The following is a 27,524-nucleotide window of genomic DNA, read 5'->3' on the forward strand; positions in this document are numbered from 1 at the left end:
TTCTTAATCTACATAATAATTATCAAGTATAGCACAGTAATCTCGCATAAAAATAAATTAAGGATTTGTCATATCACACAGTACATTCATATAATTTTAAAACAAAAATTATCTTTTTAATTATGATACTTTTTTATTCTAACTTTTCGTAAGAATTAATGATTATAAAAAAAAAATATTAACATACATTTATTAATTTAAATTATTAGTTATATAAATGTATGTGGCCTTGATGATATATACTTTATTACCGACTCGTAGACAGACGACATTGCCATATACTAGTCGAAATGTGAGTAGATTGAGTGCAGTACGATCGATTTTATCACTTTTGTAACGAAATATTTCCGTGGGAAAAAGTGTAACACCCAATTTTAGAGCTTTAAAAATCACGAATCGCACAGGCTAACTAAAAATTTGTTTTACGCCGGTGAATCTTTGAAACTTAAACAATTTCAGTGAAATTAACGTTCATTAAATGGAGACTTCAAAGTAATCTATTTGGCTCAAGTGATCGGGAAGGATACTTTTCCTTAGTATTAATCAATTCAGAAACGCTTACTCTATTATATACTTTAAATGTAGGCAAAATGTTTGACTTTATAAATGTTATACACATCCCTAATAAAAGGAATGCCACCAGTTAAGCCTAAAATTTACGCCATCATATATTTAGCAAGAATTACATTAAAGTGAGCCGCCGTCCTGATATCAGGATAGTGGGCTCATTGTCCTTTATTGTTTTTTACAAATTAAATTAATTGTATAATACTGATATTGTAAAACGCCAGTGACAAAATGAAAAGCAATACATAATCTTACTAGATTCTCTATTTTTGCAATGGTCATACTTTTTCCTACTGTCAATTGTCAAATGTTATCTGCCAAATCAACGTGTTTCTACATTGAAAGTTCAACAAAATTGTATATAAAATATATATTATAAATTAAAGAAAAGAAAATGTCTTCTTCATTTTTCCTAAAAGGGAAATCGAGACAAGTTCATAAAAGAAAAAGTGAAAAAATAAACAAGAAAAAACCTAAAAAGCCAAATGCTCCTAACCTCGAAAACGGACAAGAATCCTCAGATAGTGATTTGGACCTTAAAAAGTTCTCTGAAGCGGAGGAATCAGAGAGTGACCATGAAACAGCAGAACAAAAGAAGTTGCGATTAGCAAAGAAATATCTAGAAGAAATAGAAAAGGAAGAAGCGAAGAGGTCGGAGGTTCTAGACGATGCTATTGAAAAACGTTTACAGAAAGATTACTTGGAGCAGAAAGGAAGGCTAAAAACAGAAGTTGCCGATAAATATATTGCTCCAACAGATACTAATATTAGACTCATTAGGGCCAAAGAACATCGCCTATCACTCACATGTTTGTGTATTAGCAGTGAAGGCGATTTCGCATTTACTGGCTGTAAGAGTGGTACAATCATTAAATGGAGTGTCAGGGAAAAACGAAGACTTGGCTCTTTAACTTATAAAACACATTCCGCTTACCTAAAAGGAGGTATTACTTCAGTAGCCTTAACTACAGATTCAAAATATTTAGCTACCTCTGATTCTTCACCAAACATTCAAATTTGGGACCCTCATACATTGAAACACATACATACATTCAAAGGCCATAAAGATGTGGTTGTAGGTCTAGTTTTTAGGAAGAACACACATGACTTGTACTCAGCTAGTAAAGACAGATCTGTAAGGATCTGGTCATTAGATGAAATGGCATATGTGGAAACATTGTTTGGTCATCAATCACCTATCACTTCTATTGATGCATTAACTAGGGAACGAGCTATAACTTCAGGAGGTCGAGATACCACTGTAAGAATATGGAAAATAGTTGAGGAATCACAGTTAATTTTTAACGGTCCAGTGGGAAGTCTTGATGAAGTGAAGCTATTGGATGAGGAGCATTTTGTGTCTGGCAGCGACAATGGTTCAATATGTTTGTGGAGTGTCTTGAAGAAAAAGCCATTATGTACTGTAACAGAAGCACACGGTTCTGAAAATGAGGTCCCACGCTGGATTACAAGCCTAGCAACACTTTTAAATTCCGATGTTTTTGCATCTGGATCCTATGATAATTACATAAGATTATGGAAAGTCAGTGATTCATACAAAAATATAGAACCTTTGCTTAGCATAATGAAAAATGGATTTGTAAATCATATGCAATTTACAAGTAATGGCAGACTTTTATATGCAGCTTTAGGACAAGAACACAAAGGAGGCAGGTGGTTTAAGCAAGGGAGTGCAAAAAATGGCTTATTAGTTATTAATTTATCAATGAAGTCATAATATTTTAATAAACAAATTTTAAAATATATGTCTTTTTATTAATAATACTATAATTACATAATATTTTATAAATACTTAATACTACATCAAATTATTGTATAATTATATGATAACTTTGCTACTAATATAATTTTAATCACAATAATTCAATACCTCTTAAAAGATATCTCATATTCAATTTCTTTTTAATTTAATAATAAAGTACCTGTACTATACCTCGTAGTATATATGAACCAAGGCACTGGTTCCTAGTAATCAACTTTGTATTTCTGAATTCTAATAATTTGTATCATTAAAGTAATATATGTATATTCATACATATATTACTTTAATTCCAAAAAAGAAAATCACAAGATCAATAACTTATATCAATAAGTAACATTGTGATCAATTAACTGTACATTATATAGGGACACATACAAAGCATGTACATCTCAATCAATCAATCACAAGTAAAATGGAAGCTATATAAATAATTTTATAAAATTGGTAATTACTTTCTTTTTTTAATAAACTGTATTGATAGGTATGTAGGTATATCATTTTATAATATTATAATTTGTACTAAGTTGGTCAACTGTTGAGTCACCATTTGCTGAATGTAATTTAAAACACATGTTGAATTTAATAATGCTTTTAATTTGAAATGTATATACATCAGATAAAATTAACCGACAATTGTATTAGCTCCTCTCAGTTGTAGGTACCCAGCAGTAATGTCCATTGGCAAACTTCTTACCGTAGCAAATTCTTCTGCATTGCTATAGTACAGTTTCGAGTGACGGTCTATATAAGGCGCTGGCAAACCAGAGATATCTGAGTACTTCTTAGTTGGCTTAAATGAAGGTGGTGCATTGATTGAAAAATCTGCAAGAAGTGACATATTTATAAATAAATATGAATTTTACTGGCTCTCATATATCTTATAAAATACTCACATAGAACAGCGTCATTAGGCCATGGTAATGTTCTTTCAGTAGTTAATATTTGTTTAAGAGATCTCCACATACGCTTCTTACAACCACTTTTAACAATAAATTTATTTTCGATTTTAAAACAATGACTCCTTTCTGATTCACCAGTCATATTACTATAGTTACTAATATAAAAAATTGCGTGAAAGTGAACTTTTAGCCTAAAAATAATAGTTATTACAATTTTAGAACTTGTTTATAACAAATAAATCAAAGTTCATAGACTTCATAGAGTATGTTTAGTCATTAGTGATGATCTATGATGTAATCGATTATTACGATAACCAATGACAATAAATTCCAAATAAACTAATCGATTTTTAGGAATCTACCAATGTCTATAAATATTTGTTCTTTACTAAAACTATCTTAGTTTAACGAAAAAAATGAAAGTTCTATTAATCAATAAGTTGATTTGAATGCAATAATTATTTGACAATAAATGTTTAACTATAAATAAAAAAACACACACGTTTGATTATAATATAGACAACATTACTATCGATACTATAATACCAATAATGTATCTAGTGTTATTTATTTTAATTTTAGTGTTTTCCATTTTACTCAGGGATCAGAACGTCATTAATAATCATACATATGTCACACATTTAGGCACGACATTGATTGATAAAAATACCACAGAGATACATTATTTAAATGTTATAAGTTAATTAACAAGTTTAAACTGAATGTCTAATATATGTCTATGTATATCTATGTCTTAGTTTAGGGTCCATTATCGGCTCCTCAACATGCGGCGCCTGAGCTTTTTGTCCACCTGATTAAGCCCGGCCTAAATTGAATACCTATTGACAGAGATTAAAACTTGTCCCAAAAAAAATCATTGTTTTTATGCGTCTCCATTAAATATATTTCTTACCCTACTAAAACATGAATTAGGGAAAACAGACAACAGTGCCCTTATTTTTTTTATTTCAATATGATTCATGCCGGGCATTCCAAATATACAGCCGTTTTTTTATTTTGTAAATAAATATTATGGTGTTTAAGATAGTCATGTTCTCCTGCAATGAACGCGCGTACTCACGATTGATATATTTCAATGCATTGAAATCTGAGGAACGATAAAAATACGCGCTGAAGGCGCCCATGTGAGCCGCGTGACATAAGTGCCTATGATTCGCATCCTACCGACAGCAGTGCTTGATGAAATTCGTTACATAGAAAAATAGAATTTTATTAGGCTTAATTTTTATTAAACGCCCAAAATAAAGCATTTTGCCTGCGCACCTCGGTCATCTTCTAAGACTATTGAATAGTCCCATATATTGGTAATTGGTATATTATAGATGAGAAGTAAAATAAAGGATCTAAGCACTTCATTCCGTATCTATTGAAATGATTACAGATTTAGAATTTTTGTGAAATTTGTATACAGATCATTTTTTTTTTAATTTGGCTTTTATTTGTACCGAGGGCACTGCATCATTTTTCCGTAGTTGACATTTGACAGCTTTAATGTCATTAAATTGATACCTTGGAAGTTGGAAAACACTATAACGTGATTTAAACTTTTAAAGGTTATTTTACAACGTTCTGTGTAAAAGGATGTTTAAAACATCTAAGATTTTATATACTAAACATGTAATAAAGTCCATTAGTGGGATACATTAAGATAACAGTCTTCCCCTCACGTTAAAAGGGTATTTTACAGCGTAATACAACACGTGTTTGTAACTTCAGGAATAAAACGTGAATTTTGTACCTTACCTTAGTGTATAAAGATAAACATAAAAATAATTTAAAATGGATATTGTAAATGAGATCTTAGAAAAAGAACAAAAAAAAGCGGAAAAGTATAAACCTATCACTGTTGAAAAGCATTTAGAGTTAGAACTAGATGTCGGAACTCTGTTGGCTTTTGATACAAATGATCTCGATACCAAATTGTTGAAGTGAGTAATATAATATGTCAGTTAAAATAACATATTAATGAAATATTTCATAATGATGGTATACATAATAATAATCAATTTGTTCAAATATTTTTAGATCCGATAGTCAAAGGGATGCGTATTTACAATCTCTGGCCCGTGACAATACTCAGCTGCTTCTTAATAAAATATGGGAATTGCCAACAGAGAGAATTGATGAAGCAATTGTAGTTAAATTACCACAGCCAACAACAGTTCTTCCACGATCAAAACCAGTGCCGAAACCGAAACCTTTAACCAAATGGCAAGAGTTTGCCAAGGCAAAAGGAATTACTAAGCAAAAGAAAGACAAACTCAAATGGGATGAACAGTTACAGAAATGGGTGCCACTCTATGGGTAAGATTTTGTTATTATGCATAGTAATTCATACTCATTTATATTAATTATTTGAGTGTTGATTAATGATGAAATGTTTGTTCGGTACAGTTTCAGAAAGGCAGCTGCTGAAAAAGAGAAAGATTGGCTAATAGAAGTTCCACAAAATGTGGATCCAATGACTGATATGTATGAAAAGAAAGCAAGTGAAAAGTCAGAGAAAGTTGCTAAAAATGAATTACAAAGGCTTAAGAATATTGCAAGGTCTAGGAAAGTCAATATTCCTAGGGTTGGGTTGCCTGTCACCTCTGATAAAGCTAATGCTACACAGGTAAAAGAAATATATTTTTAAACATCAGATACATTAATATTAGACTATTTATGATAATGACAAAAAAATATTTAAAAAATTTTTTTGGAAAATTTTCTTGTCTAAATGGATTTTGAATTTAAATGATTTTTTATAGCTGTCTACTGCAGCTGTTGTTGCAAAAGCTTCTACTGCTTCTCTTGGTAAATTCCAAGATAAGCTGCCAAAAGAAAAAGAAGCCAGGGGTAAAGGTGTTCATGAACTGATCCCAGGCAAAGTAAGGAAACGCAATGCACCAATACCAACACCACAGGTGGAAAGAGAAAATAATCTTAACCTCATAGACAGGATTCTGAACAAGAGACCTAAGATTGATATGGATAAAGCAGTATCTAAACATATACATAAAGAACAAGTACAGTAAGTCTAATCACCTTTTTTGAATTTGAATTTTTTTATTTGAGGTATTGTATTAAATCACTGAAAGACTCAATAAATATCAGAATATTTCAGTATTACTAAAAGTTATGTTTAATCCTCATATTTATATTTATTATTGTGTTATAAATTACAATGATAAATTTAAAACTATAAACTATTTTATTTTTGTCAATTTAGAAGATCAGAAGAAAAGAAAAGTATGAAACCAATTAAAGGAAAAGGCAAAGCTAAGGGTGGCAATGTAACTAACTTCTCAGCTAAAAAGCCAAAAGCTGGCAAGGGCCAAAGGAATCCAAACAAAAAGAATCCAGGCAGGAAGAGGAGATAGTTTTAGTTGAACCATTTGGATTTTAAGCTGACAATGAAAACACATTAACATTTTCTTATTGATATTAATCAGCCAATTGTAACAAACAAACAAACTCACTTTTCCATATATTTTAAGAAGTAGTCACATCTTGTATAAAAATTGTGTATATTGACTGTAGACAGTATATTTTAACACTAAAATATGATCAATATTATATATTTGGATATGTTAGTGTTTTTTCAATGTTAACTTTTTTGTCATAATATGTATTCGAAATATAATAATTATAGCATTTTTTTTTTATTATTTTACCAAATAAGAAATGCATTAGCATTAGCAGCCTGTAAATTTTCCCACTGCTGGGCTATAGGCCTCCTCTCCCTTTGAGGAGAAGGTTTGGAGCATATTCCACCACGCTGCTCCAATGCGGGTTGGCGGAATACACATGTGGCAGAATTTCGTTGAAATTAGACACATGCAGGTTTCCTCATGATGTTTTCCTTCACGACCGAGCACGAGATGAATTATAAACACAAATTAAGCACATGAAAATTCAGTGGTGCCTGCCTGGGTTTGAACCCGAAATCATCGGTTAAGACGCACGCGTTATAACCACTGGGCCATCTCGGCTCAGAAATAAGAAATGTCATTGAATCAAATTGGATAATTCAGTATCTTTAATAAATTATAGTGAATATATAGAATATTAGTGTTATGTATTTTTGCTTATGTTCTGGCATAAGTTGGCTATTGGATTTAAAAAGTGTCTCCATAAGTCCGAGTCAAAAGAACTGAGGAATAAAAAGGCAGGTTTGCTTTACTTACATACATAAATTAGTAGTACAGTTTTTATATTTATATAAAACACTTATGTTATTATTAAGTTCATCTAGTGTTTGGCAATGTAGGAAAACATTGTGCATTTGTTAGATAAATACTGCCACATTTGTATTCACTAACCCTCATTAAGAACAGCCGACAAGAGGAATATTTTATAAATCACAAATAGAAAGTAGAGGATATCTATATACTTTTTTTAAAAGGACTTTACTTGACTCGGAATTTAGGGCCACGGATGCTACTAATAAATATCGGATTATGAGAGTGATATTTGTAAGTCGTAACGTTTCACAGAATTGGGCCGAGAATCAACCCTTGAACACACTTGTACACTGTAATAATTTCTGCACAGTTAACGTGCGGCTGAAGCCGAAGTCTTTCGGATATCATCATCAAGTCAATGCGAGTGAAGGATAGGTCAATTAATTAAACACTTATCAAATATATACCATTTATTATGTTACATCATATATTCCACATTTGTTAACATAAAGGATGAGGTTATAACGTCAATACTGTATATATAGATAACTCTACACAATACCTACTGATCTAACAGTCTATTCAATACGCTAAACATTAATATTTCTTAGAGGAGTTGCTTTTCTTCACAAAAATTAATATACCGAAAAATGAGATACCTGACGTTATTTTATTTACATTTAGGCCCACCATAATGTCTGCAATACTTGTGTATTTTTACCTACAATTTAGTTAATCGTGAGCCGAGATGGCCCGCTGTATCTTAACTTTAGATCGTGAGTTTTACTACAGAAGAGAATCACTGAGTTTTCTGTTATGATTATTTTTTATTCAAACATGTATATTAAACAGCAGTTTCTATTTAAGAACTGTTACGCTTTATACTTATTTAGTATAGAGTAGGTACAACTTTTTTTACCGCGGATATATTATGGATGGCCTATTAACATTAAATAATCACTGATTAGATTTACTTATCAAAAAATATTCTTTACATTTTTTTATAAATTTCAAACATTTGCAGAATAGACATAATATTGAAACCGAATACGTATTTTGAAAATGTTCGCGTCTACGTACTACACTTAATCACTAAAGCTACATTGGAAGCGTCTACATTCACAACTATGTTTTATAAGTCACTTTATTGTGATATTTACATATAAAAAATAAAACAAAAATACAAAAAATTTTTCATGACACACGCACAGTAAAAGTATATTAAGAAATAAATTAAGACGAATCTTCGAATTTTAATCGACAGGACTGTATTTCAATAAAAAACAAGCCACAATACATAATTTGAAGTGCATATTTTCGTTTACAATTGATAATTTGGATACAGCCTACATGCTTTAATATAACCAAATTTATGTAGACCCATTGTCTTAAGCTTTAATTATGATTGAATACAGTTCATTTCAGCAATTAGAAAAAATAATTAAAAAAATTAATATTGAAATCAAAAGTGGAAGTTATTTTCTTAAATTTATACATCAGTTTTACAGCAATTCAATGAGTATATGTCTTTTAAACTGAATATAAATATCACAATAATAATATTTTCTACTTATCTAATATTGCTAATATTTATTTAATTACATTATCATAAAATATTTTTATGTTACGTACATAACTTATCATAATCAATACTAATATTTAAACTTAAATATTAAACTGTACATAAATCAACTTGAGTAGGCACGTTTAAAATAATAATCCACACTCACTAATAATTGTTTCAATAAAAAAGTAATACATATAATTACTTATCTTTATTATAAAAATATACATTTTCTTATACATTTAAGATCAATAAAAAAGCTAAAGATAAATATTTAACGCCTTTAATAAACGTTTAAGAATTAAATCGAACATCAGTTTAATATGTAAATCTATTGATATATGTTCAATTATGAGTATTTAGTTTTTTTTATGTATGCAATTATAATCTTTAACTGGTACAATACAAAGTAGCTTTTCAGGTGTTATTAATTGATTTTAGAGCGCCAACTTGGGCTTCTTTCGCTGATATATTAATTTTAATAGAGTTTTTGTAGATAAAACATGTGAAAGAAGACGTCGGATGTTCGTTTATGGTGCAATATTACATTTCTTCATATCTTTTGATTTAATTTTTAGGCATAGGATAGTGTGGTTACAATATTTTATTAAACTAATTTAAATATTAATGTATTAAAACATAATTAGTTAGAAACATCGACAGATAACAATAATTATTAATTACATGAAACAAATATGTTTAAAATAATTTTACTTCAGTTCGACTTTATTTTCTTGAATAAGCTCATCACTAATAAAATTCGTATGGAAAAATAGACAATTTTCTTTGGCTATCTAATAACCCTGTATACAAGTTGAGGTTGTGAATTTTATTAATTCTTGATAAAATAAGAGTTATTATAATACTGAAAATATATTTTTGTCAAAGATGGAAAAATAAATGCCAAAATGCATTTTTTTTCTTTCTTTGTATTATTATTTTTAAAAAAATTTCAATTACTATCATTTTAGTAAAATTAGACTGTTAAATTAAGATTAATACAAATAATTTCATCATTGACAATGTTCTCATATCACAAGCAATTCATTTAATACAATTAACAAAATATATAAATAATTAATTTACACAACCATTAACAACAATATATGTTTGGAATATAAGTCCATCATTTAATAAAAAAATAAATATTTATTTGATAATAATTATAGTAGGTGATTAACTACATACAATACACTTATTCTAATTAACTAAGGGTAGAGGAGATCAATTAAGGAATAGAAAAATTTAGAGATTTTTAATAATATCAACAGTTTTAAATAATGACTATGTTAAAAGGCTACTACGATAATTCAGTAGTAAATAAAACATCTCATAGATGTTTATTTATTATAATTATTTTATCATAATAGTTCTGGCAGTATGGTATCTTACAGATACGAAAATGTTCCGTAAATTATTAAATTTTGCCTATTTTATCTCATGAATATATATATACTTTTTGCATTTATTTACAACATTTGCTTTTTGTTTTTAAAACTTTTGATCAAACTGACTTTACCGACAATAATAAATACAGGTAAGTACATAATATATCACGAAAATACATACCAAGCATAAGTAGTCAAAAAATATAGTTTTTTTGATATTAAGATAACTATGTGATTATGGATTTACATGAAAAAAAGGCAAAATTTTCGGTTGCAACTAATATTGTTGCTACTAAGTGGTAATTCGACGTACAAACGTATTCTGCAGTCTTACACGTGTAGTTTGGCACTTTACATTATTTCGTTTAAGGAATATAGCATACAAAAATGTTATAAAAAGAAGATCAATCAGTATTTTAATAGTTTAGGAACTGAAATTGTTTTACGAACCGATTAAAAAAATAGTAAATTAATGGATCGTAGTTAGTTGCCTAGTCTTTAAATAGCAGTTTGTATGTCGATTACCCCTTCATTTTTTAAATTTCGATATGACCTTGTAAAAAGGTCACACAGATCAAAATATAATAATATCATGATTTATAATCAAAAATTATAAAATCAAAATATAAATATTTAAATTAATATTTCTAAGCATAGAAAAATATGTACAAATGCGTTATCATTTAATATAAAATAAATTTATGATTGTATCATTTGACTGACCAAGCATTTCTTACATAACGTGTATACATCGGACTGGATGTCGTGTTTGCCTTTATAATGACAAACGATGTGCACCAATTTTAAATTTTCGCGCGTAAAAATCTGTAAATAATATCTATCAGCTTCAATATAACCTTCGCCGGCGATTTTTTTGCAAGATGTACACTGAACTGTTGCTTGACCTAATCTCTCAATAGCTTTCAGTATCATCGGCACGACTGATCTGGATAACTCAATTTTATGATCTAAATTCCAAGTTTGAAAAATAATACGCTCTTCCCGGGTTCTATAGGGATTTATAACATGTTCACCATCATAGGTACATCTTTGATTGTTCCATAGTCCCCCGCATTCAAAAAGTCCATTTTCGTTACACATACGTGTAATATTATCATGTCTATTGAAGTAACCTTCATTATATTTATTGGATTCCAGCAGCTTTCGTAAGTCTAATAGGAACTGGTCAATTAGTTTCTTACTTCGTCCATTTCTGGAATGTATGTATAATTCCGATGATTGCAGAGCACTTTTGGTTTTATAAAAATATCCTCGCATGCGTTCTTTCACACGTTTCGACATGGACTGCTCTTTTGTTTTTTCAGAGGGCTCAAGTCCTGAAAATTACAGTTTATACTAAGTTCAAAGTATTTCAGTAGGTATTCAAGCTAAAATAAACAAGCCTTACAGTAGTCACATACAATATGTAACATTTGTCATCACACTTGAAATAGTAATAACTAATAAGCAACATTATCAGGTACCATCTGACGGTCAACTATACACAGCGGGTGTTCATAGGTCAAATCAAATAGTGCGTAATTCTATGGATTTATGTTATATATTTCCCATACATTACAGGAAATCGAGAGGAAAGATGTTATGTATCAAAAACATGTCTTAGTATTACTAACCCAATAAAACCTCTTTTTACAGTTGTTTAAAAAATATGATACAAACATGACAATTGCAATTCTGTGTGAAAAATGAAGAGTATTGAAGTGTAAAATAAAAATCTTTCCACAAAACAAAAAATACTTTTAAAAAAGTATATCAAATATAAAAACTTTTCTTGAAATTTTAATATGTATTGTAATTGCATTCTTAATACAATTATTTGAAATATGTCATAGCTCTGTTTGTTTCCTAATTGCCAATTCATTTTAATAAACATGATCAGCCTTTAAGTACTCAAATTACTTTTACGACTACCATTCTTAAAAGAAATAATTATGAATAATATACCCTCAAACCATGCGGGATCTTGAGTTCGCTCGCTAAGCAAAGTTTTTGCATCATTAGCTGCTGCAATATACTTCTGGAATACTTGGAATTTTTCTTTAAAATTAGTACTTAGAAAATCTTTTGCAGCTAATCCAGTATCAATGTAATCCTTTTTGCAGGAGCGAATCAGATTGTAGTAGTAGTCAAAATCTAAAATAAATATTGAATAAATCACCATGAAATATTTATATAAATATGAGAAATATAAAAATTATCAATTATTTTAATTAGAAAAGGTATTATCTAGTTAAGTTTTATTTTCTGAAGGAATGAGTTTAGAGATTGGTTTGAAATTGTTATTTATTTATTTTATATAATGTTCCTTAAAATATATATATATCCAAATCCAATTGTTAAAATGTGTGATATTATGGTAAACTATAAGCAAAGTACTATAAGTTGTTCTATAAGCAAAAAACTGTAAAACTTTTTTTGTTTTAAATAAATCTCCATCTGTCTTAAATTACAGTTAAAAGGTAGTTGTTGATTTATTTTTAAATAATTTTAAGATACCATGTAGATGTACATACACATCTTTACAATGTATCATTATGTTAAAAAGCCAATCTTTGTTTATTTTTAAACATACCAGTTACCATTTTTTCTTTTTCCTGTAATAAGATGAATAGTGTCTGTGGTGGCAAAGTTTTTAGATAATCGTCGTCATCTACATGAGTCCCGTCCTCGGCTACGTAGAGTCTGCATTCTGCGCAGCTGACATTGAACTAAAAACCGACAATGTGATTTAGGTCACGGGCTAACAAATTAGGTCAAGGGAATCTGGCCTTGACATATTTATTATAATTACCGCTTAAAAAGAAAAATTTTAAAAAAACCTACTTACAATTTAAGATTAAATTTAAACGTGTTATTATGTACTTGTTGTCGTATTTCAAAAAGAATCAACTTACTCCTAACTTTTTGCATGATTTTTCAATTAATTCTTCCAGGTTTTCAGCTGCTACCCCAATTTTTTTAATCCGTTTCACATCCGTAACTTTGTATCCTTTTTTCATAGTTCAATATTTTCAAGAAACTTTTAATTAAAATATTAGTACAATAATAAAAACAAAGAAAAACGCGTACCGTCAACGTAAAGTCAACTAGTAGGTACTTTTCGATCTGATAAGAACTTCCGGTCTGCTGTCAATTTTTGCGCGATTTGAGTCCGTGATAATTGACAGAAGCCATCTGACGTTTCTAGTAACATTCTTAATACTTTAAACATACTTCAAAGTTATTGTCTATTTTGCCAAAGTATACATTATAAAAAAATATAAATCAATTACATGTTATAAATAATATATTAGCTTACAAACGCAAAGAACGTTGTCTTATATTACATATTTATTGTCTGTGTATGGAAGTATACCTAAATGTATACCTAAATATTAAAAAAAAAGGTAGTGGTTACTGACTTACTCTGATCTTACGGTTATGTTCTCTGTGCCTGAGTTTCAGAACTATCGATAGTTTGATTGTCGATAGTTGACCTCGAAAACTATTCAGGATCTATCATCGATAGTATCGATTAGATCAATACTATCATAGCTCTCCGTGACCAATATTATTGATAACAGTGATATAGGTAGTCAGTGAATAAATTTTGAGAAAAGGATGATTACGAAGTCAAAGTTCCTAATAATGACCCTGATTTGTCATTGAATATTGTGATTTTTTGGAACGCGTCATTGGACATCGATGGACGTATGTAATTATATAAATTTTACACTTCTACAAAGAGAAACACGATTTTTATACTTAAGGATATATTTTAGTGGTTTTTATAATTCGAATAATCGCTAATAAAATAATCTCTTTACTGGAGCAAATTTAATTAAACTTATTTAAATATAGTTTCATTACTTGGCATTACTATTATTATTATTATAAACTATTTAAATAACTTATCTTGAGAAAGTAATACTATGGAAAAATTACTTGCTGTCGATAGACTATCGAGTGTCTATCGATAGTAGACTGTCGATATACAACACTACTAAACATAATATTAAGACATGTCCACTCACATGAGTCATGACGGTTGTTTATTTGTTTTTTTTTTAAGGTTATTAGCATCTAAACTGAGAACTTGTTTATAAGTCATTCGTTATACTTAATCTATACTACTGTTTAAAGATTTATAACATAAAACTTAAATTAAAAAAAATTGCAATGGTTTTAAAAAGAGGAGCATTAATCGTTATTGAAGGTGTTGATAGAACCGGTAAAACTACACAGTGTAAGAAACTAGGTAATTGTCTATTGTACCAGATACTTAATGGAACTAAAACCAATGATATATTAAAATTTATATTTTGAAAGAAAAATTTAAAAATTATCAATATAATATGTCTTCAAAAAGTATAAATAACCTCACTTGCCCTATATTTTTGTAAAGAAGTACATAATTCCGCTTCAATTTTCTTGCACTTCAGTTGAATGTCTGAGAAATAAAAAAATACAAGCAGAATACACAAACTTTCCGGATCGATCCACTGAAATTGGAAAAGTTATTAACAGTTACTTAAAATCAAAGGTATGAATTAAAAAAAGCCTTAATTTTTAAATATCTTTAAAATATTCATCCCATCTTAATTTTTCTTAAGCCATTGTTCTCCATATTTTTACAGAAAGAGTTGTCGGATGAAACAATTCATCTTTTATTTTCTGCAAACAGATGGGAAAAAGCAAATAGCATTATAAAGACCTTAGAAGATGGTATCACTTTAATAGTTGACAGATATTGTTATTCAGGTGTTGCATTCTCTGCTGCTAAAGGTAACTGCAACTTTAATATACACTTTAAATATTATTTATTCATTTTTATCCATTTGGTTTATCATAATAGGTTAAAATTCAGCTACCTACTTGATAAATTATAATAACAAACTAGTCAGAAGGAAACTCAAAGGTATTTTCTAACCATATATCTTTGGTTAAATTGGACAAGGTCTCATCTTCTTCATCCATATGAACACCCATTTAACATTAAACTTAAAATGCATGTGTCTCCATAAATATGTTAGTTTAGTCAGTCCGCATAATTATTTCCATATTTAGGTATTCTTTTTTTTAGACTTAAATGTTAATTGGTGCAAAATACCAGATTCAGGATTACCAAAACCAGACCATGTATTTTTTCTTAACATGTCATTAGAGAATGTGCAGCAAAGAAATGGCTTTGGCAATGAGAGGTATGATTTATCAACATATCTAGATATAAAGTAATGAATGAACTTAAAATTAGTATCATACTTTTATAATGAAATAGTTTTCCGTTGATACTAATAATATAATATATTAGGATTGAAACAATGCAACTAGTATATTTGAAGTCAAGAAAACCTGAAAAAAATTATGATAATGATAAATATAATACCAGAAAGACACTTACTATACCTAAACTCTTATTCTTTATTCATCTTTCATGATGGGTATGACACACATAAAATAAATCTTAAGTTCACTTCCTTATGTTTCTTTGATTATTGTAATTGAATTTTTAAGTAGATTTTTTCATTTGTAATATGTATGCTACAATTATAAAAGTAGACCATTTTCTTGTTTGTAAAACATGAACTTGAAGAGCTGAGATGGCCCAGTGGTTAGAACGCGTGCATCTTAACCGATGATTTCGGGTTCAAACCCAGGCAGGCACCACTGAAAATTCATGTGCTTAATTTGTGTTTATAATTCATCTCGTGCTTGGCGGTGAAGGAAAACATCGTGAGGAAACCTGCATGTGTCTAATTTCAACGAAATTCTGCCACATGTGTATTCCACCAACCCGCATTGGAGCAGCGTGGTGGAATATGCTCCAAAAACCTTCTCCTCAAAGGGAGAGGAGGCCTTTATCCCAGCAGTGGGACATTTACGGGCTGCTAATGCAAAACATGAACTTGTAAGGGTCTAGAAGTATGGATACTTCAAAGACAACTTAAAAAGTCATTTTAAAGTATAAATAAACTACAATTATCGGGTATTCTCTGCTGCCAAACAGCAATGCTTGGTATTATATTCCAGTTTGAAGGGTGAGTGCCAGTGCCTGCCAATGTAACAAGAGGCACAAGGGCCAAAACATCTTAGTTCTCAAAGTCATTGGCACATGGTGATGCAAGAAATGGGTAATATTTCTTACAGTGCCAATGGTGGTGTTTGTCACAAAAAGAAACAAAAATATTTATATAGTAAAAATATATAACTAAAGAGTTATTAAAAACATTTCTTTGTACATGTAGAAAACCTCATCCTATTCCATACAAGTATGTATTATAAATTAGATTTGATATATATTTTAGATATGAAGTATTAGATTTCCAGAAAAAAGTAGCAAATGTATATATGCAACTAAAAGAAGAAAATTGGGAGGTTTTGGACGCTAGCAGGTAATAAAAAACAATTATTTAAAAGTGGCTTAAAATTTTATTATATTTAGACTTACTTCATGCATGCAATTGCATTATTTCAGGTCCATGGAAATTATCCAAGAGGAACTATTTCAAAGGACATTAGCCATTATTGACAGTGTAGGTGATAAACCAATTGGAAAAATATGGGTATAAATAAACTAATTGTTAATTAAATAAGGTTATGTAATAGTTAAATGTGATAATAAAATCGATTACAGTAATAAGTAGAAGTAATTTTTAAGAAGTTTATTATTTCTTAATACATTGCAAAAGAAGTTTTGCACCTTCTGATGATTGCTGTTTCAAAATATTTGTATGGTTCTTAATCTTCTTAATAAATTTCTTGGCAACATTTTCTTTATTATTTTCAATCAATTTTAATATAAAGAAACATCCTCGGTTTGTAGGCAGCCAAGCTTTTAACTAGAAAAAAGATTATTAAGAATAATATAATTGTAAATTAAGTTTTAGAACTTTTAAAATTCTAATAAATAGATTTTAATAAATAGATGCTGCTGTTCTAAATTATTTTAAAATGGACCTGGTGACACATAAATCTCTTAAACAAAAATAAAACAATACTTTCAGAAATAAAGCAAATAAGTGTACACACCAGATTTCAGATTTCCAGAACATCTTTATATGATTATAAAATGAATCAGTAATTATAAATTAAATTTAATTCATACAAAAAAATATACATACTGCTTCATCTTCAATATTTTCACAAATGGCATCACCCAATGTGTCTGATGCAGTCTTATCCAATATTGCTAGTTTTTTTAAACACATGTGAATGCCGGCATCTTCTATTGCCAGTACATCTTTTTCATTTGCTTTTACTATCCAGTCTGACCGACAAATAACTTTTGCAAGTGATTCTAATATTGTTTTTGATGATTCTATAAAACGATGAAAGTTAAATTGTTATTAAGTTAATTTTATTGTAATTACATTATAATGAAATCAATAATAGAAGCTTACCGATGGATAAAACAGCTACTACTAACAAAAATGCAGATTTAGTACTGAGCCAGAAATCAGGATCTGATTCAATATCACTCTTCAGTGCTGGAAGTATTGCCTCTCTCAGTTCAGAAACACGGATATCTGCATCTTTTTTTGATGTGCCACTTTTAAATCCCTCATCTAAAATTTTTATTAAGCTTGGATGGAATGCAGCTGGATCTTTTGGTTTAACAAGCCAATGTAACGTCTATGTAAAAATAAAAATAAATTTAATAATCCATTATAACCAAAAAAGAAAAGTAATGATTTTAATACAATTTATACACATACCATGTTTCCCCAATGATCTTTGGCTATGTCTTTAAGGTTGTTAGCGAGGGTTGAAACAATCACCTTTTTTACTAAAACTGTATCATCAACAGAATCAAAAATTGCTAGCAAAAGCCTGTAGCCTGTTTTATGTTTGCTTAGTGGTACCACATGCTCCTTAACTACTTTTAATATTGTCTGCAAATAATGATAAAATACAACATATTAATATTTTTAGAAGACCTTAGTTTATATAATATAATGTTACATAATCCCTAAGGATTGATTGTTTTGATTCTTATAAAACTGTATATCTTGCATGGCAAGCATCATATATAAAGATATTCATTACATTTACTATATAGTATAGTACACACCTTTTTATCTTTATTGGTGCCTTGCCACACACACATACTTGCTGTATTGACACCAGGCAAAGAATTGCTAAGTGGCACTATGAGTGAACTCAGTGTTGAAATCAATTCTACCCTGTCCTCTGAACTACATTCTCTAATGTAATCATACAATACTGAATGAAGTAACCTTAAAAAGAAAAAAAAAAGTAAAGTTTCATAACAATTTAAAAAAGCTGTTATTGTCATATTTTGTTTATAGTACTTACTCGCTATCATGTAAATTTTTATCTAATATTTTTTGCACATTAGCTTTGCAAGACTGCAAGATTGCTGATTTCATTTCAGGGCTATCTTTATAAGCATCACTTAAGGTTTTTACCTTTTCATCTTTTGACTGGAACATGGTAAAAAACCATAATTTATTATCAATTTGCAATAAAATCATGATTTAAATTCAAACTTATAAAAATTATTATGAAATAATAAGCTACAATGGTTGAGTGTTATCAGAAATGATACGCAACCATGGTATAAAGTAGAGCAGATAAAACAGAGAATAATGCCCCATCACAAGACAGGCCAAATTTTAAGATGAAAATAAACATACATTTTTATACATGTCTCCATAGAACTCCTGTTGCATATGTATCTTTTCCTTTTTAGTGGCAAACTCTCCATATGCATAGTCTAAGACTGGTGCACTAATAGTGTGAGATGCTAAGGAAACAACATGACCAAAAAACTTTTTTATCACTTCATGGCGTATGTAATCTGTACCATATTTTAGGATACGTTTGACAGAGTGATGGGCGTATTTAGACTGCATCATCGGAACCATTAAATCCAAAAGTTCTTCAGTTATATCATTTCTTATATCCTCTGGACTATGTTTAAGTAAGACTTGAATTACTCTACTCAAGTCATGGGTAAGAGCGATTGCCTTATACTGCCCTTTGATTAAAGAGTGCAGTTCTTTACATGCTTGCATTCGAAATTCAGGTTTGACAACTTTCCTAAAATAAAATTAGTGTCCAAGTTCATATAATTATTACATCCAAAATAATATTATTCACTAGTAGAAACAATATATCAAATACATTAAATATAATATGTAAAGTATATTATGATATTTTACCTTTGAATTTGAGCTGCTAATAATTTTGCCTTGTGAGATATTTCAAATATCTCTGCAGTAGCTTTTGCCTTACGTCTCTCTGTTCTAAGATTCTTTTTTTCTTTTTTCATTTCTGACCATTTCGGTTTTTCAGTAATACCTTGAGTTGGTAATGGCTTATTTTTAGAATCATTGCCTTTTGTAAAAGGTTTGTTGAATTTTTTGAAGCCATTAGTTACTCCCTTATCAAATTTTTGTTTTTTATCATTGAACTTTTTGTCTCCATTTTTTTTGTTTTCATTCTTAGGACCACTAAAAAGTATTTTCTTCTTGGGTGGAGAACCATCATCATCTGCATTTTTCCTTTTAATTTTTTGCATTTTAGTAATAATGTATTAAACACGTTAGGTAATCTGTGAGTTTGCCTTTAAATGTTTAGAAAAACGTATAAGTATATTAAAAAATTTACTGTTTACAGTACGATATATCAAGAATTTCAATTCAATTAAGATATAGGCAATTGCTGATTTTTAAAAAAGCACGTGTCGGGACTGTTTCTCACACTTGCTTGACAACTTCCCAACGTGACAGCTGACACACGAATTCAAAACAACAAGATTTCAAACATTATTTTTATAATCATTTCTCTTTTAAGAAGCAAAGGTATAAACGCAACTCAGCCTCAAACCTTTCAATAGGTATAGCGACTCTGAAATCTGACTTCCAATAATTATTTGAAACCGACAGTTTTACAATTAATATAGTCAGTGTAAAAAAAAAAATCGATTTAAATAGGTGAAATTGGGACCATCCTTTCCTTCTTTTCAACCATTTTAATTTTCTTGCGTTATTACATGTACATATGTAAAATAAAGTGCTTGTACAAACAGTAACATCACAGTTTAACTGGACTGAATAGTATACCCACATCTGCGTACTGCGGAAAAAGGGTACTCGTATGCTCAATAAAAACAATTTGAAATATATTAAAGCTTTTTTATTGAGATCACTGCACTTAATTTATCTCGTCATTAGTGGGTCATGATCATTGTTTATATTTTGGGTGGTTATTTTAATCGATGTAGCAGTTAATATATTTAAACTTAATAGGTTAAACATATTAAACTTAAAAATATTTCTAGTATTTTAGTATATGATTATTACAGGTTTCGACAAAAATGTACTTTAAGTTTTAATTTTTTTTACATGTCCATCTCATTGGGTCCTAATATGTTTACGTCAGTAAAGTAAAAAAGCCTTATTTCATTTTATTATGTCTTATGGTAACTCAGTCATGAAAGTTATAACTTAAACATAGCTATATAATGCCAGGCAATGGACTCGATTGTCATTGAATCGAATTTCAAACTGCTAAGTAAATAAAGGAAATGTTTATTTATGTGGCAATAATAATTACAAAGTAGGTTTATAATATAATATAACTATTGCACAATAAAATTGTTTATCAATCTATGTATTCATAATAATTTAAAGTTTCAAAAAATTGAAAATGGTTGATATAATAATAAATAAATATTTAGAAACCCAATTAGCGCTGGCAAAACAAAAACAGGAATCAAAACATGAAGTCGCAGATTTAATATCTCTAAAAAGCAAAAAAGCGGCAGAGTTAATTTCAAAAAAACAAAAACACAAGAATTTCCAAGGCAACGAAGATGATTGTGAGCAACTGGAGCGAAAAATATCATGTCCACAGGCAAGTACATCGGTGGCGAAACACTCCGATGAAGACAGTGAATACTTACCATCCTGTGAAGAAGATGAAGATGTAAATATTCTCAGTTCAGCTCCTACTTCTCGCACTAAGCAAAATATAAAAAAAATTATAGATGATGGTGATACAACTCTTTACAATGAAAGAATAGACAAATGGAGAAATAGTGTTAAATCATCCATTGCAGGAAAATATAATGGAGTTTGTATTTCGGCCGATGTACAATATATTTTAGATGGAAATAAAGATTATGAAGTCACCCATGAACTACAAAATGGTCTCTGCGTCCCAAACTACATTTGGAAGCAACTATACAAATATCAAAGAACCGGTGTTAAATGGCTGTGGGAGTTACATCAGGTTCAATCTGGAGGACTACTGGGGGATGAGATGGGTTTAGGTAAAACTGTTCAAATCATTGCTTTCATTGCTGGGTTGTCCAAAACAGATAGTGGGTCTTGGGGAGGACTCGGTCCCTCAATTATTGTGGCACCAGCTACCGTTATATATCAGTGGGTGTCACATTTTCATTACTGGTTGCCACATCTCAGAGTTGCTGTACTTCACCATTCTGGTTCCCATATTGGAAATCATAATAAACTCATTAGAGACATTTATTCTTCACATGGCATATTATTGATTACATATGCAGGAGTGGTCAGATATATAAAAGATTTATTGATGAAAAAATGGCATTATATAATTTTAGATGAGGGGCATAAAATTAGAAATCCTGACACTCAAGTAAGTAAACTAGTTAAAAAATTTGATACCCCTCATAAATTGTTGATTACTGGATCACCCATGCAAAATAGTTTGCAAGAATTATGGTCTCTTTTTGATTTTATGAGACCAGGACTACTGGGTACTTATACTGCATTTATGGATCACTTTGCTGTTCCTATAACCCAAGGAGGGTATGCTAATGCTACAGAATACCAAGAAGCAACAGCTTTGGAAATTGCTAAAGCTCTAAAGGCACTCATTACTCCATATATGTTAAGAAGAACCAAGGCTGAAGTACAGCAACATATTCTTTTACCGGAGAAGAATGAACAAGTCCTCTTCTGTGCTCTAACAAAAGAACAAAGAGATTTGTATATGGGTTATCTTATGACTAGTACAGTGCGAAGCATTCTTGACAAAGACTCAAAATATGGAGATCCATTAAGAGCTAGAGTTTTAGTTGCATTATCAACACTCAGGAAGATATGCAATCATCCTGACCTATATCTTTATGAAGCACAGGAAGAAAATGAAGAAATTGATCAAAAAACATTTGGTCTCTGGAAAAGATCTGGTAAAATGTCTGTTGTACACTCCTTGTTGAAAATTTGGTTGAAACAAGGACACAGAACATTAATTTTTTCGCAATCTAGAGCAATGCTTTGCCTTTTGGAGCAGCATTTACAAAATCATGATTTTAAATATTTAAAAATGGATGGCAGTGTTAGTGTAAGTCAGAGACAAAGCTTAATCCAAACTTTTAATGAAAATGCTGAATATTTGGTTTTTCTTGCTACTACAAGAGTTGGTGGTCTCGGGGTGAATTTGACTGGTGCTGATAGAGTTATTATATATGATCCAGATTGGAATCCGGCTACTGATAATCAAGCTAAAGAAAGAGCTTGGAGAATTGGCCAACAAAGGGATGTTACTGTGTACAGGCTGCTTTCTGCTGGAACTATTGAAGAAAAAATATATCAAAGACAGATTTTTAAAAATTTTCTTAGTAATAAGATATTAATAGATCCTAATCAAAAAAATGTTTTAACAACAAGTACTTTGCAAGGCTTGTTTACACTTGAGGATCTGAATTGTGAAGGCGACACAGAAACGGCAGCACTTTTTAAACATACAAAAGTCAGTTTATCTGATAAAATATCTGATAAAGGAAAAAGTAATGTTTCCAAAAGTTTATCATTTTCTAAACGAAAATTAGAAGAAATGAGGAGAAAAGCTAAAGAAATAAGTAAAAAAATAAAAAGAGATTTAGCTATCACATCAGCAGGACAAGAAGATCCTCGTGAAAAATATAAAAAAAAACGAGAGTCACTACTTAATCCACCAAAAGTTGAAGAACCAGAATTTAATATTGTTGATGATAGAGTAACTCACACACCATTTGAAAATGTTCTTTCGGAATTAGATATAGTAAGCAAACATACAAAAAAGGATTACGAAGAAAATTTACTTAAAGAAGTTTTAAATACTCAAGATAAAGATGAAGGAAAAGAACTTAAAGAAGTTTTAAATAAAAAAGATGAAGAAATTGAACTTCAAAATAAAGATGAAAATGAAGTAATAAAGTCAACAAGTAAATCTCAACACATTGAAGAAACAATTACAAATGCAAGAAATGAAAAAAAATTAGAGTGTATTGAAGATAACAATGACAAAATAATCAAAAGTAAATCTAGGAAAAGAAGTTACTCATCATCAGATTGTGAAATCGAGAATTTGGTAAAAGTAAAACGGGTTAAAACCAAAAAACAAAAAAAAGATAAGGGTAAAAAATATAGTGATGATGATTATGTTTTAAATAAACTCTTTGCTAAAGCAACTGTTAAAAATGCTTTACATCATGATGTAGTTGTGGGATTAGCCGAAAAAGAAAAACGACACAAAATTCAAGTAGAAGCAATCAAAACTGCAAAAAAGGCAGTAAGAGCTATAAAATTTTCTACTAAATAAATATTGGCTTAGTAGTATTATGACGAAGTTTTAATTTAACTACCTATATTTTCAAAGTAAATTCGTTTCATGACAGTATTATCCAATTTTTCACTTACCGCACCACACGTTCTTTTACCGACCTGATTACCGCAACATTGAAAGTGCGATAAAGATTATTTTCACACTATAAACAATCTTATTTTTTTATTAAGCATGCCACATTATCAATCTTGCCTCAATAGCATTTACTAAGCGACTTACGAAAATCAAATATCCATTATCCATTTAAGGAGACGTAGTCACGTCTAGCATTGTAAGAATTATAAAGAAAATATTAGCTTAGTCAAACTAATATCGGTAAGTCGGGTCGCGGTGGGATATTAGTTATTTAATAAGAATTGAATGTAAAACTATTAAGATCCAATGGTTAACAAATTTGTTTCGTTAGTCGTGTTTGAAATCGCTTGATACACTTGTTAAAGTTCGTCTCATTCTTCCAAGGTATCATATAAAATATATAAAAATCGTTGCTGTCTGTTTATTTAAAAAAAAAATCATATAGATGAATATAATTAAATAATACCGTGAACAACAGCAGTTTGTTTGGTTATTATTATAACATACTATGTCGTACCCATTGAGCTATTATTACTACATAGTACATTATAACTCAATGGTCGTACCCAAATTTTGGAAGTCAACTCTATCGAAAAAATATTCAAAATGTATTAGCCATGACAAATTCCTTCTAATCATCGATATTTTCTTTTGAATATTTGTTTGGTATTTTAAATTGAAGATTTGCTAGCAACATTTATTAAACTGTCAAACAAAAGCACTGAACTACTGAGATTGTGAACACTTTAATAATTTACACATTTTGGTAAACGTAGAAAAATATTATACTTACTGTTGACTATTTTAAAAGCATTTGCTAATTTATTATCACGCTCACACTGGTACAATATGGCATCGAAAAAATAAATTATAACAATCGTCACTCATCACGACAGCTCTGGGTCTAATTGGGATTTGCAAGTTTGACCAGGTTCTACTAGCGATCTTGGGTTAAAAATGTCCGGCCGAAGAAAACCACCCCCACCAGGGTTCAGTTTTAAACCTCAAGAAGAGCAAGTTAACGTGTAAGTAAAATTATTTTTGCCTTCTATATTGTTTCAGATAAATAGTCAATCTCTATTTCAATATTTTTTAACAATCTTGGCATTATTATAACTTTTATTATAAATATTATCTACTAAAAGTTAATTTTAGAGTAACCAATAATTTTGTGTTTTACTACAATAATATCACAATTGTAAAACAGGTTATTTTATATATAGCTGAAATAATATTATATCTATTTATATAGTTTAATGGTTCATTCATACATACTCACCTCCATATTTAATACTAAATTATCTAAATTAGAACTAAAATATCACACAGCAATATTGAGAGTGATATAAGTGTTATTAGTCTATTTATAGTAATATATTAAATTTTTCTTTTGAGCAACAATTTACAATATATATGTATAAAATTATTTTGGTTAAAAACATAATATTTTATTTTATGGTTGTATGGTAAAATTGTTCATCAAAAATTTGTAACCTAATTATCTGTTCTACAGTTTTGATAGGAACGTAAAAACCCTAAATAAGTTTATTAAAATAAAAAATTATAAATTTATTTAGTGATTGCAATTAAAGTTATACAGAAACAGGACTTAAATGACTGTCTTTTGACAGGACTCCTCCAAGGAACCTGGACAAACAAACCACTATCACAGTAGATGATAAAACATTCACTGTCCATGCGGATGACTTGGTCAAGTTATGTGATCTTGGTCGTGGAGCGTATGGCATTGTGGAGAAGATGCACCACAAACCCAGTAACACTATAATGGCTGTTAAGGTATTTTTATCTTCAAAAAATATTTATATAATATTTCAATCAATTACATGTGCACTAACATATTTTTTCTTTTATAAATGGGGTGATATAGCTTGTAGATTGTCTACATGTTCTAGCAACTAGGTTATCTAATCAATAACCATGGCTTAAAATCTAGGTAAACAGTGGGTTTTCATGTGTAAGATGATATTTTGCATTTGTCTGTTGATATTTGCTGATATTTGTGTTTATCTATAAACCACATCTATGTGGTTGTATAAGCCTCATACTTTAAAAAGAAAACTACTATTTGCGCAGACCAGAGGCAAGGGTTTCTGTCTGAGTCTGTGCAAGTAACAATCTCTAAATATCTCACGTTTTGATTTTACATAAACATTTGTTTAAAAAAAAGGCCTGTAAAACTAATTATGAGATTAAATTACCTTTTTTTATTTTTAGAGAATAACAGCATCATTTAACACTCAGTCATTGGAGCTTAAGCGTTTGTTGATGGATCTTGATGTTTCAATGAGGGCCAGTGCATGTCCTTATACAGTACATTTCTATGGTGCCATGTTTCGAGAGGGTGATGTATGGATCTGCATGGAAGTTATGGATATGAGCCTTGATAAGTTCTACACTAAGGTATACAAGAATAATAAGACTATAACAGAAAATATTCTTGGAAAAATTGCATTTTCAGTTGTAAGTGCTCTTCATTACCTCTATTCAAAGCTGAGGGTCATACATAGAGATGTAAAACCTTCCAATATTTTAATCAATAGAAAAGGAGAAGTGAAGATGTGCGACTTTGGCATTTCAGGATATTTAGTAGACTCGGTAGCAAAGACTATTGATGCAGGATGTAAGCCATATATGGCACCAGAACGCATTGACCCAAGTGGTAATCCAGGGCAATATGATATTCGAAGTGATGTATGGTCACTTGGAATATCTATGATTGAACTTGCCACTGGTAAATTTCCCTACAACACATGGGGTACACCATTTGAGCAACTAAAGCAAGTTGTTAAAGATGATCCTCCAAGTCTTCCCAGCGGACAATTTACACCTGAGTTTGAAGATATGATTACCAAATGTCTCAAGAAAGACTACAAACAGAGACCTAATTATGACGCTCTGCTGATCCATCCATTCTGCCAAGAGCATAGTCAGAAAGAAACAGATGTGTCTTCCTTTGTCCAAGAAATATTAGATTTACCTGATGATTCCTAGTAATAGGAAAATAATTATTTACTTACCTATAAGTACAAGTGTTTAGCAACTAACAATAGTGTAGTCTGTAGAGTTCGTAATTAAAAATCGTTATTAACACTTAATTTATGGCAAGATTTAATGATTAGTTGTCTGAAAGGATTAGATTGATATTTCGAAGTTTTTGACACAAAAGGTTGAAATAGTTTATTTTTTCTCTTAAATATAGTGCTTAACTGCTAACCTCAAGAGTGGCCTAATAATTAGTGAGAACCATGGCCTTAACCCATTTGTGACATTTTTGTGACTATTATTGAAGCGACATTGATAGGGCGATACATAATATACATCACAAGATAAAGTAGTCCAAATAAAATATTTGTTTAAAATTATGTTTTATTAATTGTTATTATTAAATGAAACTAGATTTATGAGAATACCATTTATTAAAAA

General features: G+C 29.8%; 8 protein-coding genes across 9 annotated transcripts; 5 read left to right on the forward strand and 3 right to left on the reverse strand.

The window, feature by feature from the left end:
* The first annotated feature begins 884 nt into the window (after positions 1–884).
* On the forward strand, positions 885–2,331 carry LOC125065620 (U3 small nucleolar RNA-interacting protein 2). Its single transcript, XM_047673347.1, has one exon. The coding sequence runs from the start codon at positions 962–964 to the stop codon at positions 2,303–2,305; it is 1,344 nt and encodes a 447-aa protein (XP_047529303.1). The 5' UTR covers positions 885–961; the 3' UTR covers positions 2,306–2,331.
* Positions 2,332–2,923: 592 nt separating this feature from the next.
* LOC125065624 (INO80 complex subunit C) lies at positions 2,924–3,503 on the reverse strand. The gene is made up of 2 exons (XM_047673353.1): positions 3,244–3,503; positions 2,924–3,172 (listed from the first exon to the last, which is right to left on the reverse strand). Exons 1-2 carry the CDS (start codon positions 3,389–3,391, stop codon positions 2,973–2,975), a joined length of 348 nt encoding a protein of 115 aa, XP_047529309.1. The 5' UTR covers positions 3,392–3,503; the 3' UTR covers positions 2,924–2,972.
* Positions 3,504–4,780: 1,277 nt separating this feature from the next.
* LOC125065625 (ribosome biogenesis regulatory protein homolog) lies at positions 4,781–6,908 on the forward strand. Its single transcript, XM_047673355.1, has 5 exons — positions 4,781–5,198; positions 5,296–5,574; positions 5,665–5,884; positions 6,021–6,283; positions 6,482–6,908. The coding sequence occupies exons 1-5, from the start codon at positions 5,050–5,052 to the stop codon at positions 6,630–6,632; spliced, it is 1,062 nt and encodes a 353-aa protein (XP_047529311.1). The 5' UTR covers positions 4,781–5,049; the 3' UTR covers positions 6,633–6,908.
* Positions 6,909–10,115: 3,207 nt separating this feature from the next.
* LOC125065757 (DNA fragmentation factor subunit beta) lies at positions 10,116–13,532 on the reverse strand. Of its 2 annotated transcripts, none has more exons than XM_047673558.1 (4): positions 13,304–13,532; positions 12,982–13,117; positions 12,354–12,542; positions 10,116–11,725 (listed from the first exon to the last, which is right to left on the reverse strand). In XM_047673558.1, the coding sequence occupies exons 1-4, from the start codon at positions 13,406–13,408 to the stop codon at positions 11,088–11,090; spliced, it is 1,068 nt and encodes a 355-aa protein (XP_047529514.1). In that variant the 5' UTR covers positions 13,409–13,532; the 3' UTR covers positions 10,116–11,087. The 2 variants fall into 2 exon arrangements, with proteins under 2 accessions (XP_047529514.1, XP_047529515.1); XM_047673559.1 differs by having other exon boundaries at positions 13,311–13,451.
* Positions 13,533–14,444: 912 nt separating this feature from the next.
* LOC125065853 (thymidylate kinase) lies at positions 14,445–17,005 on the forward strand. Its single transcript, XM_047673699.1, has 6 exons — positions 14,445–14,646; positions 14,831–14,931; positions 15,026–15,173; positions 15,472–15,589; positions 16,694–16,780; positions 16,864–17,005. The coding sequence occupies exons 1-6, from the start codon at positions 14,568–14,570 to the stop codon at positions 16,955–16,957; spliced, it is 627 nt and encodes a 208-aa protein (XP_047529655.1). The 5' UTR covers positions 14,445–14,567; the 3' UTR covers positions 16,958–17,005.
* Positions 17,006–17,035: 30 nt separating this feature from the next.
* On the reverse strand, positions 17,036–20,140 carry LOC125065852 (protein penguin). The gene is made up of 8 exons (XM_047673698.1): positions 19,574–20,140; positions 19,046–19,451; positions 18,705–18,832; positions 18,460–18,625; positions 18,104–18,280; positions 17,789–18,020; positions 17,510–17,706; positions 17,036–17,227 (listed from the first exon to the last, which is right to left on the reverse strand). Exons 1-8 carry the CDS (start codon positions 19,930–19,932, stop codon positions 17,054–17,056), a joined length of 1,839 nt encoding a protein of 612 aa, XP_047529654.1. The 5' UTR covers positions 19,933–20,140; the 3' UTR covers positions 17,036–17,053.
* Positions 20,141–20,854: 714 nt separating this feature from the next.
* Positions 20,855–24,001, forward strand: LOC125066039 (DNA excision repair protein ERCC-6-like). The gene has a single exon (XM_047673929.1). It carries the CDS (start codon positions 21,063–21,065, stop codon positions 23,979–23,981), a length of 2,919 nt encoding a protein of 972 aa, XP_047529885.1. The 5' UTR covers positions 20,855–21,062; the 3' UTR covers positions 23,982–24,001.
* A 792-nt stretch (positions 24,002–24,793) lies between these two features.
* Positions 24,794–27,425, forward strand: LOC125065564 (dual specificity mitogen-activated protein kinase kinase 6). The gene is made up of 3 exons (XM_047673243.1): positions 24,794–25,105; positions 25,712–25,877; positions 26,316–27,425. Exons 1-3 carry the CDS (start codon positions 25,038–25,040, stop codon positions 27,090–27,092), a joined length of 1,011 nt encoding a protein of 336 aa, XP_047529199.1. The 5' UTR covers positions 24,794–25,037; the 3' UTR covers positions 27,093–27,425.
* Positions 27,426–27,524: the final 99 nt, after the last annotated feature.

The sequence above is a fragment of the Vanessa atalanta genome, chromosome 8 (genome assembly GCF_905147765.1).
Source record: "Vanessa atalanta chromosome 8, ilVanAtal1.2, whole genome shotgun sequence".
In the NCBI taxonomy this organism is placed as follows: Eukaryota; Metazoa; Arthropoda; class Insecta; order Lepidoptera; family Nymphalidae; genus Vanessa; species Vanessa atalanta.